We start from the raw sequence: 11,825 nt of genomic DNA, 5'->3' as shown, positions 1-11,825 counted from the left end.
TCTCGCTGCTACGCAACGTTGATACCAACATGCCACCCAAGACTAGCGGAAAGGCTGCCAAGAAGGCCGGCAAGGCCCAGAAGAACATCTCCAAGGGAGACAAGAAGAAGAAGCGCAGGAGGAAGGAGAGCTACGCAATCTACATCTACAAGGTGTTGAAGCAGGTCCACCCTGACACCGGTATCTCCTCCAAGGCCATGAACATCATGAACTCCTTCGTCAACGACATCTTCGAGAGGATCGCCGCCGAGGCTTCCCGTCTCGCTCACTACAACAAGCGCTCCACCATCACCTCCAGGGAGGTGCAGACCGCCGTCAGGCTCCTGCTCCCCGGTGAACTGGCCAAGCACGCCGTGTCTGAGGGCACCAAGGCTGTGACCAAGTACACCAGCTCCAAGTAAATTACTTGGTAGCGCCCCAACGGCCCTTTTTAGGGCCCTACATCATTCAGTGTGATGTTTCCATTGCTTACTTCAACGACAAAAACGAAGTTCCACTTTAAAATTCACAACGGTAGTCCATATCTCATTTTCAGTGCTCAGAAGGTCCTAATTTTTATGATTAATCCTTGGTTGCCATAGCAACAGATTGTTGATCATTCATCAGTTATTTCATTCCAACAGTCTGTGATTGTTGCCGTCGCATTGTGAAAGCGAAGTGTGACGGTGTCTCCGGGCTCTCTCAAATGTTCAAGTTCAAAAATCGTTTTTCCACGAGCGTAACAGATACAATGTTCCACAAATTAATAATTTATGCAACATTATTTTCTCTTTCCTTATCTTCATGGCAGATGTTTCTCCTTTCCCTCTATCGCGTACATGAATTTCTACTGTCGCTATATGTAAAGTCCTCCGTAACGTCTCCACAGTTCCTCGTTGCATGACAATCCTTCCAGTGCGTACAAATTTTGTCTACTTGCAGCCGCACGAGACGATCGTTAATGTTATTTCCTTGTTATGACAACGAAAGGCACTTTGTTACTCAGAAAACTGGTGGGACAGTTTCTCTTACGTCAAACCGTTTGTCCGTTATTCCATCATTTTCAGTTCACTCCATATTCCACGTTGGCAGCCCATTGTAATCCATCTTCGAAAGCCTCTACCTTCCTTTCCGCAACATTTATGAAAACTAACTCTTACAGATCCATTTCCGAAACTGATACTTTTGAAATGGAAATTTTTTATGCGCCGTTGATGCTCAATTTCATTCCTGTATGACATTTAACTCCAAATTGTTACAAAGTCAGATAGTGAACTATCGAATCTAATCACCGAATGAGTATAACATTCTTCAAAAGCCATACATATCTTCGCCAACGGCCATACCACGTTGAATACACCGGTTCTCGTCCGATCACCGAAGTTAAGCAACGTCGGGCCCGGATAGTACTTGGATGGTGACCGCCTGGGAACACCGGGTGCTGTTGGTATCACTTTTTATTTTTTTCCCCTATCCTTATGAGAACTAATTACAAGTTATTCACCACATGCATGCGTTGAAGGATGTGCATTGCATTTTCTTTCACGTGAAATGGCAGTACTCCCACTTCCTTCAAGTGAAACGATTGAAACACGCCACTTCAGTTTTTCCCAATTAACTTTTCCTTATCGCGCAGAACGCTGCCTTTGTGCAGTCCATGCCATTTCTTAGGCCCATACCATTCCTTCCGTATTCTACACGTAAGTTACTTACATCGTACATACTGAAAAAAATCATTTCGCTCGAGTAAATTCCGTGAGTATAGTAAATGACATCTCATGAAGGAAACGTCCGTGATTACAGCGAAAATTATATTGTTCCACGAACGATCGATATAACTTTTTTATTCACCACTCTTGGATAATATATTTCTGTTCCTAGGTTGATACATTCGTTATGTCATTCGTAGAGAAACCGCGCTTAAAACAGTCAAGCCCGGAAAATTTAAATAAAGTAATGTAACGCCGAACAATATACTTCTCGAAATTATTCCTTGAGAGAACTGCATTTCCTGTCTGCATTCCATAATGCTCCATTTCCAGCGAATCCATTTTTAAAATTAAATGCATACCAAAATAATTTCGATCATGAAACAGTTGACACAACAACAGGCGACATTCACTAAGCGATGGGAGCTGAAAGAAATCGCCATTACAGTAACAAGCACACCGTTGCTACAGACATTTTTCAGAAACACATTTTGAAATATCGAGTACATGAAATAACGGAATTGAGAGACACTAAAGCACATCCAACTACTGCGGGAAACTGGCAACTATTAAACTTAAAAAAATATTTTAACTCAGCTACCACGAGCTATGCATTGCCAGAGAATGCCGAGAAAAATTCTTTAAAAAAAGAAGACGAAGGTCAATTTGTGAAATGCTTTCAACGATTAGTATTCTCCTTTTAGATTTTCTGGAAACGAAAATTAATTCATAGCGTAATAATTAAAACCCTGCTACGTGCGATTCCCTTCATTAACCGGATCGGCTATTGATCATTCATCATTCCTTTTCTTACACGTGTGTAGCGTCAAAAGGTGGAAGATACAAACGACGTAATGTCAGGTGTCACTGACAAACTTGCAACAATGTAATAATTAATCTCGTCATCCGCATCCCGGGACAAGTATTGCATCGTGAGTGCTCAAAAAGTAACACGCGCTGCCGCTAGATGGTGCGAGGGAGGCCACTCCGCAGTCCGGTGCCTGCCTCGCCGGGCGCGTGCAAACACAAGTTTGAACGTTCGATCCCCCGAGGGACAGCGCACCCGGGCTATTGTTTACGACCGAGGTCAACAATGCCAATGCATACGCTGTCGAGTCCTCGGATCTTGACTGTCTCGAACAATTACTATTAATGACAGCAATGGCACATAGCCTTTTCGTCCGAAGACGCAAAGCTTGCGTCCGTTTCGCACGTAAAACCACTTATAAATTCAATCTATGAACACATCATTGTAAACCTGCACATTTCTCATCGTTGGTGAATGTTAATTTTGACTGAAGGAAATTAAATCCGGGCAATGCTATTAACTGCCGACCACCGAGCGTCGCTCGGCGTATCGCATTTTATTTTCGCGTTCAAAACTAGCGGACCACTTCGACTCCCATACGATTTGAGTTCCTGCAAGTCTCGACACGCACACTGACTAGGCAGCCGGTATCGGGGGTGTCGAGCCTGGAGAAAAGCAAAACAAAATGCTGTCGTCCGAACTTGCGTGTCATGCGATGGATAAAATTGTGCTCCCGGAACATGAAGGACGCAATTTCTTTCTTTCATTATGTCTCATTTACGTTGTAATGGCACGCTTGCAATCGGTTAAACGGACAAAGCTTGCAGATGCATTCGAGAAATATATTAATCGCGGAGTTGTTTCGTGAACTATTCATTACATCAATTCCATTACAGATTTATTGTAACAGTTACTCATCAAACGCACGACGTCCTACGAAGCACAATTTCGACGGCCTATCAAAGACAACAAAACGCCTACGTACGATACTTACTATCGACACTTAATTCGCAACAAGCAGAATATTTCAATGCAAGCTAAATGTAGGGGAACACTTCCCACACGCAAATCGGTGCAACAACTTCAGCGTTCGTACTTGTTGAAACAATTGAAAACAACAGCAATGAAACCAGCAAACACCCGGTTGCTAAGGATAATTAGAACGTCAACAATCACATATATCATTCCCTTTCCCAGGAAAGAACAGCGATAAAAAAGTTTGATGTAATGAAATCGAGTAATTATCACTCATGGCGAAAGCTATTTAACTTTCGAGCCCCCACGGTTACCTCGCAACAATCAGTAACGCATTGAAAGAGCACAGTTTACAATATTCCCGGAAATCATAACACATGCGGTGTGCGAAAATGAGTGTCGAGGACTTAAAATAGTCTTCATTCAATCATATGACAATGGCGTTTTGCTGGTCTCCAATTTCACGAGTCTGAGGAAACGTTTCTGATTTTACGTTTTACAATCAATTCCTTTTCTATATCCGATAAAATTCTTTTGGCCTCCGTGATGCTAATACTACGCTTTTCAAGTCACATGTTAACTTAACACAGCATTACCATAAAATGTTATCGTTGCTCCAAATAATTTAGTAGTTCCGCTGCCAAGAAGTTATGAAATATCACACAAGGAATTATATTCGGACGAAAGGAACGTTAACAATAATCAACGCCGGCTGACAGTGGAAATGCGGTGTGCACTATTCGATATCGCTGACTGCTTTCATAACAGCAGTCCAAATACATAGCATTACACTTATTATTAATCCGGATCCGCCAATGTACATAACTTCACACATACAGAGTATACGACCACGATGTAACACCGCAAACACTTCCATTAAAATATTCCGTAATAAATTTTGTTTTCCATATCCGATAAAATTCTTTTGGCCTCCGTGATGGTAACACTACGCTTTTCAAGTCACATGTCAACTTAACACAGCATTACCATAAAATGTTATCGTTGCTCCAAATAATTTAGTAGTTCCGCTGCCAAGACGTTATGAAATATCACACAAGGAATTATATTCGGACGAAAGGAACGTTAACAATAATCAACGCCGGCTGACAGTGGAAATGCGGTGTGCACTATTCCATATCGCTGACTGCTTTCATAACAGCAGTCCAAATACATAGCATTACACTTATTATTAATCCGGATCTGCCAATGTACATAACTTCACACATACAGAGTATACGACCACGATGTAACACCGCAAACACTTCCATTAAAATATTCCGTAATAAATCTTGTGACACCAAACAATCCGTTGCTAAGGAATTCGCGAAAAATATTCTTCCTTCAACTCCTTCGTCAACATTTCAAACAGTGCACAGTGCCTAAGATACAAAGTGCAAGGGAAAACCATCAACGTCTTAGCACATTCAAAGGCAAACACTTTTAAATTATGCCACGATTCACTCAACTTGTAACAATTAAGGACGCCACGACTAATTTCTGTTTTCTTAAGATGCACAATTAAACGCTGGGATCAATCAACCGTCATCATCGTCAAACAGTGTATTAATCACATCACAGTTCACTTTTCTACACAAAAGAGAAAGCCAAGGAATAACACAGACAACGATTATGAATGTAAAAAGTGGAAAAATAAGTAACAGCGTACTTACTCGGCTCTTCGGCTGTAGATCACAATCGCTGTTGTCAACACACTTCATTCCCGTTCATTTCACTAACTTTTCCTATGCATCCAGCGACACAGACACTTTCAATCCTTTCCTCACGATTGCCAAGCGTCACAAAGAACACTACAGAACCGGCGTTATGTCAGTTACAGCTGATAAACATTATACAATTATCACTGATATTAGTTACTCGCGACGTCTTCTCACTGCAGCTGCCGCAGCAAGAGCGATCGAGTGGTAATACAGATTCGGCCGCTAGATGGTGCGGGGGGAACCTCCAGCAGTCCACTGCGCGCATCGCTGTTGGGAATTAGGAATCGCGCGTGGGAAAGCAATTGGGATAATTATTCGCAACGCAGCGGCAATATGCGAATCCTTGCCATACCTAATGAACCATCGATTGTCAATTGTCGTGAACTATTAATGTTCTCCACAACAATGGCACGTCGAACGACCAAATCCCCGCCTTAAAGTCGCATATAATTTCGTAAATTAAGCCAAGATTCAAGCGCAATGTGGTGAACATTTGCATAATTGGAATATAGAGTACTCTTGTACCTCAAAATATCCACCAAAACGTACCTCATGATGCAGAGTCTTACGTGGTTTTCGACGATTTCCAAGCGATTTTAAACCAATATATCAAGTACGGATGTCACTGTTAACATTCGTATGGCGAAGAAAATGATGTAGCAATCAGGAATTACTGAAAGAGGCAGTACAATCTGGGAAATGTTTGTGAGTTTGCCTTTGACGTTTGAAAAGTAATTCCTCTACTACGTCCGATAACATTCCTTGGGCTCCGTTATGCTAACAGTTCGCTTTTAAAATCACATGTTAAGTTATCACAGCTTACCATAAAACTGCCCTAATTATTTACGTTATAATATCCCTGCCCTAATTATTTACGTTATTCCGCTGCCAAGAGAAAATGAAATAGCACAAAAGGAATTACATTCCCACGAAAGGAACGTTAAGAATAACCAAAGACGCCTGACGGTAGGAATGGGACGTGTAATCGTCAACATCGTTAATTGTTCTTTCATTGCACTTACTAGACTTAGCATTGACACGTATTACTAATCAAGATCTGGCAATTAACATCACTTCACTCATGCAAATTTAAGGACGACGATATAACACGCTAAACACTTCCATTTAATTATTCCGTATTCACTAATGTGAAACCAGCAATCCGTTGCTAAGGAAAACATTAGCGAAAAATATTCTTCCTTCCACTCTTTCGTCAACATTTCAAACAGTGCACAGTGCCTAAGATACAAAGTGCAAGGGAAAACCATCAACTTCTTGGAACAAAGAAAGGCAAACAATTTTAAATTAAGCCGCGATTCACTCAACTCGTAACAATTAAGGACGCCACGAATAATTTCGGTTTTCTTAGGATACACAATTACACGTTGGGATCAATCAACCGTCATCATCGTCAAACAGTGAATTAATCACTACACAGTTTACTTTTCCACACAAAAGAGAAACGCAAGGAACAACACAGTCGACGAATACGAGCGTGAAAAGTGTTTAAATAAGTAATAGCGTACTTACTCGGCTCGCTGGTTGTGGATCACAGTATTCACCTGCACGGCTATCAGAATCGCTGTTGTCATCACACTATTGATTCTCGTGCACTTCACTCACTTTTCCTATACATCCTTCGACACAGACACTTTCACTCATTTCCTCGCGTTTGCTGTGCGTCACAAAGAACACTACATAACCGGCGTTATGTGAGTAACCGCTGATAAACATGGACTAATTATAACTGTTAATAATTATTCGCGTCGTCTTCTCACGACAGCTACCGCTGCAAGAGTGATCAAGTAGTAATTCAGATTCCGCCAATAGATGGCGCAGGGGGCCTTTTCGCAGTCGCTCGCCGTGGACGTCCAGAGCGGAATTTGAAATATCGTCTCTCGGTGGGATTTCTTTCCCGGATTGCGACTCGTCGCAAATATGTGAACGCTAGCCATGATGAATGATTTATCGACTCATCCGCGGTCAATTGTCGTGAAATGCGGAAAACAAATGTTGTCATTTACAACAATGAAACACCACACTGTATTCCAACGACGCGAAGCACGGAATATCTGTAAATAATCCATTCATCAAACACAGTATCGTTTAAATGTACATGATCGGAACACGACCGCCTCGTAAATGATCATCTGCCAGTGAAGTGACGACTGTCAAGCGGTGTCTTTCCTCCGCCCGCGATTTCCATTTCATTTCGGCGATCGAAGGGAGCGGACCGCTTCGACTCAAGGCAGGAATACACTCCGTGCGGCTGACGATTCTCGGCATCGCGGGTGCAGGGCAGGGGGCCGCGAGGCAGAGAACATCTCGGCCGTAGGTGCTCGTCGCGAGACGAGGAACTTTACCATCGCATGGCATTGTGTGTGCTCTCGATGACACATCGCGCAGTGTCCTTATGACAAGAGTGGGTTCACGATCGCAGTACGGAAAGAGAAAACGCGATAACACGGATAAGCGGGGAAAGAACTCGGCTCGGTTATACCATAGGTGATTAGAAGTGATTCATTCATAAGCCGTGAATACCGGACCATTTCATTAGCATATTGATTCCGCGACGAATGCAGTGAGCGATTTAATTGTTAGTTACCGTTCCTTCCTACTCTGAAAATGTTTCGTGTCCGAGTTGCTGCTCGCAGTTGTCCACGATTCAATTTTACATATTCCCTAACGGTACCGTAAGTTCTTACTACATTTTCGCATGCCACGGTTAATGACAATCGTTCTCCAGCCATTGGAGTGAAGCGGAAATTACATTATTTCGCGAGCGATCGAAGAATTTCCTTATCCGAATAAATTATGTCTCGTGATTAGCCAGGTCTACTTTCCTTCCTCGATTGCACCCTACATACGTCAAATATCCTTCCTCTTATCAATAAGTAATATCGTTACTGTCTGCCATTGTCAACGACTTATCCTTAAACGGAACTCCCATAGTTGTACATATTCGCAGTACACGAGAGGAGTTCGCAGAGTTTCGGAGTATAGCCGTACATTTAGTCAGTAAAGGGAGGGAACCGATTAATTAATATCTTATGAATAGGCAATCCACATTTCTCTACATTCTATTAAAACGCACGGAACGAGTTAATCCGTAGCAATAAATATCCGTGCCGTCTGCCTTGTGAAATATGTTAATGAACACACTCGTCTCTTCCACAATGATTTTCAAATCATAACTTAATTATTTGGAAAGCTTTTCGTGACATTGAGCAGTTTCGCTTGAGCGCTGAACGATATAGTTACCCTTAGTAACGAAGTAATTTGGTTTCCTGTTGGCTGTTTGCTACACATAAACATTTCAATGCAAGACGTAACGCGAGTACAGCAAATAATGGAAACTTTGCGTCGCTAATTCTTTCAACATTACGTGCGACGTAACATAGCAACCAACGGTGGAAAATCATGGAATTCGCTTATCAAAAATGCCACTTCTTGCAACTACTGCTAATTTTTATTAATAGGGGAATATAATCAACAGATTTAGGCGTTACTTGGTGGAACGATGAGATATTCATGGTTAAATAAAAAACACAGTACTATTCCACAACCTTATATTTTTGCAGTCTACTAGTTTCAACGTTACAACGTCATTATCAAGACTAACATTACTTTAAATGTTAGTCTTGATAATGACGTTGTAACGTTGAAACTAGTAGACTGCAAAAATATAAGGTTGTGGAATAGTACTGTGTTTTTTATTTAACCATGAATAATAGGGGAATGTTGTCTGCTTAATATAAATTGCCTCCCGAAGACATATAAGACACGGGAAAAAAAATTCTGTGGCCTGTAAGTTGACAAATAGCAATCCAATTTCATACACTTTATCCAAATCGTTTGCTGATTTCTACCGAATATTTTGATGTCCCTCGTGAACCGAAAACTTTGATAAATTTAGTCATAACTCCATAATTCTAACATAATTTTTTTTCGTGCACTGCATTGGAAACCATTCTTGCCATTGTGTTACTTCAGCATGTTAATTAGGAATGGTTTGCAAGGGAAATGCAGAAAAAGCGAGAATGTTATTGATATTCTCCCCTTCTTCGGTTACTAGTGAATGACTAAGTCTCGTATTAATATACCATAAATTAACTAATAACTAGCTGGTCGCCTATTTCGCACTTGGCTGCGAACTGTCCGAGTATGGTTCCGCCGCCGCCGCTAGATGGTGCGGCGTGCTTCTCCCGGCGATTCACAGACTTTCTCTGCGCACATCGGCCGACGGAAAGGCGGCTACTGAAATAAGAAACATTCCTTCGGGTAACCGCGCGGGTGAGAAAATCCCAGAGCGCCTATTTTCCCCTTCATTAAATCACGGGAATGAAAGAAAATTCTAAAATGTGATGCATCATTCCCAATGCAGTCCCCCGTGACTTTGAAATAAATTTTTAGCCGTGGTGGACACGGAATATCGCAAACACCTTTTCCATATACACCGGAGTCGCGTTAAATGCCGGAATCGTCTAAAATTATGCTCCCTCGTCACGAGCATTTTCTTTCGTTGCAGTTGGAAAGTATTACTTGGCGAATCGGATTATTCAGCGTCCTTATTGGAAGATGTATTTGTATCCCTCATTCTCTAATTCATTAATGAAGACTGTTTCAGAAAAAACCAGTGCGACGTAATCCATTTCGTGCAGTCAGTTATAAACATTTCCCTCCATACCGTTTCAAAGTTTTATTCGTCCACAAATTTTTTGTAACGCACTGTCTCTTCGTGCGAGGTTCCGCCACGTGGAAAGAATCCGGGGGTGGGGAAATTCTTGGGTCAACGAAGACAACTTTCCTGGGAACCCGTGTGTGGGGTAGTTCCCACGCTTGGATCCGGGTGGTGGGGGACGGGTTCCCCCACCACGAACCTAAACGCAGCGAGTGGGGCAGGGGACGCCGGGAAGAAAAAAAGAAGTTCCAAGGGGCGAATTTTTCAAAAGACGCAATGGCCTCCTTCGTTTGTTTCCCGTCGACGTAAAAAGTGAGTAAGTGTTTTCTATTCATGGCATCATTCAATACCTGCCGTATCGAAAGACTTGCACGCGAGGATAATCACTCCAATGACAGCAACACATACTTTCATGGCATAGCACCATTAAAAATGTGGAAAGGTAATCGACTGCCATTAATGGAAGTAGGGTTTTGCAAGGCTTCGAGATAACGTGTAATACTTGAAAAAAAAAACGCTCAATGTATAACGTTCCCTCGTCAACAGTACACTTTCATTACTTTCACGCAATAGTCATGTCGAGGAATTTATCAATCAATGATCGGTGTACACGTCCAATGAAGTATTTCCATAGCGCAAGTGAAATTTTAGGGTTGGAAATATTTCCGTCGGGCATACGTTTCACGAAAGCAAATGCCAGTCGCCCGCCTGTATGGGAACATGAAGGGGACTCTTGTTCCCACGGTCGGAAATGGTGGTGGGGGAAGGTACGTCTCCCCGACCGAGAAGCGGCAGCGTGTGACGTAAGCAACTGTCGGTAGGGGAGAACTTTGAATCGAGGTCGGCTCCCTGCCAACGGACAGAGTTTTTGAAGGGGCGCAGTATCGTTCGTCATTCCTCCACGTAAATGTTACGAAATCGGTTCGCATCACAGGGGCAGTAATGCCACCTCATAATCGCAATTGGGAAAAAGAGTGAAGCACGATAAGCGAGGAAGGATAACAACTTCCAATCCGTAATATAACTTGGAGTATAACCACGAATTCCTGTCTCCGTGGCAGTGTGTTGGCATTGGGAGATAGATAAATGACATAAAGAAAAATGTATGAATGTAGGGTTTAAACATTATGTTCCAAGAATGGTGAAAACGATTTTTTACACGTTGCTTAACCAACAAAGAGCATAACACCGTCAAGTCCGGAAAATGTTGATGAAGAAATTGGAACGACAAGAATTATCTTTCTCAAATTAATTCCCTCGTTACGCATTACATAATCCTCTTTTGCCAGAAAATTTCTTTGAAGAAGTAAATGCATCCCTTGCGTTACATCGATCATTAAACAGTCGAAACAACAACAGGCGACATTTAACAATGGATTAAAGCTGAAACGAATCGCCATTACACCAAAAAGCACACCGTTACGAAAGACATTTTTCATAAACACATTTTCAAAGATGGACCAAAAGATATAACGGAATTGAGAATTGCTTAAGCATCAAGGGACTGTTGTCTGGAAATGGTAACTATTCAACAGAAACAAAAGCAGATACAACCGCGAAGAAACCAGATCTTCCTTCGATTCTCAAGTCATGATAACTTTTTGAGGATTCGGTCATGTACTCGCCAACGGCCATACCACGTACAATTCACCGGTTCTCGTTCGATCACCGAAGTTAAACTACGTAGGGCCCGGATAGTACTTGGACGGGTGACCGCCTGGGAATACCGGGTGCTGTTGGCATTACTTTTATTCTTGAACTTGTTTAAAAAAATATTTTCAATCACCTACCGCGAGCAATGCAGAGCCGGAATATGCCGCGAAAATTTCTTTTGAGAAAGAAAGGTCACTATGTGAAATATTTTCTACATATTTTATTCGCGTGTTTCAAGAGTGACATTAACGTAGCGTTGGAGAGGAAAGGCTTTGGGAAAAATCCATTTTCAGTCATTACTG

The 11,825-nt window shown here is 42.0% G+C and overlaps 1 protein-coding gene and 2 non-coding genes across 3 annotated transcripts; all 3 read left to right on the top strand.

The window, feature by feature from the left end:
- Positions 1-7: 7 nt before the first annotated feature.
- On the top strand, positions 8-441 carry LOC124173482 (histone H2B). Its single transcript, XM_046552942.1, has one exon. It carries the CDS (start codon positions 30-32, stop codon positions 399-401), a length of 372 nt encoding a protein of 123 aa, XP_046408898.1. The 5' UTR covers positions 8-29; the 3' UTR covers positions 402-441.
- An 870-nt stretch (positions 442-1,311) lies between these two features.
- On the top strand, positions 1,312-1,429 carry LOC124173488. The gene has a single exon (XR_006868577.1). It is a non-coding gene; the product is annotated as a 5S ribosomal RNA (ribosomal RNA).
- A 10,064-nt stretch (positions 1,430-11,493) lies between these two features.
- LOC124173491 lies at positions 11,494-11,612 on the top strand. The gene has a single exon (XR_006868580.1). It is a non-coding gene; the product is annotated as a 5S ribosomal RNA (ribosomal RNA).
- The last annotated feature ends 213 nt before the right edge of the window (positions 11,613-11,825 follow it).

Source organism: Ischnura elegans, unplaced genomic scaffold (genome assembly GCF_921293095.1).
Source record: "Ischnura elegans unplaced genomic scaffold, ioIscEleg1.1, whole genome shotgun sequence".
Lineage (NCBI taxonomy): Eukaryota > Metazoa > Arthropoda > Insecta > Odonata > Coenagrionidae > Ischnura > Ischnura elegans.
This window is presented reverse-complemented; position numbering and strand designations above follow the sequence as displayed.

Bases quoted from the DNA above. Each gene is read 5' to 3' on its own strand.
- LOC124173482 (XM_046552942.1), top strand. From the start codon at position 30: ATGCCACCCAAGACTAGCGGAAAGGCTGCCAAGAAGGCCGGCAAGGCC.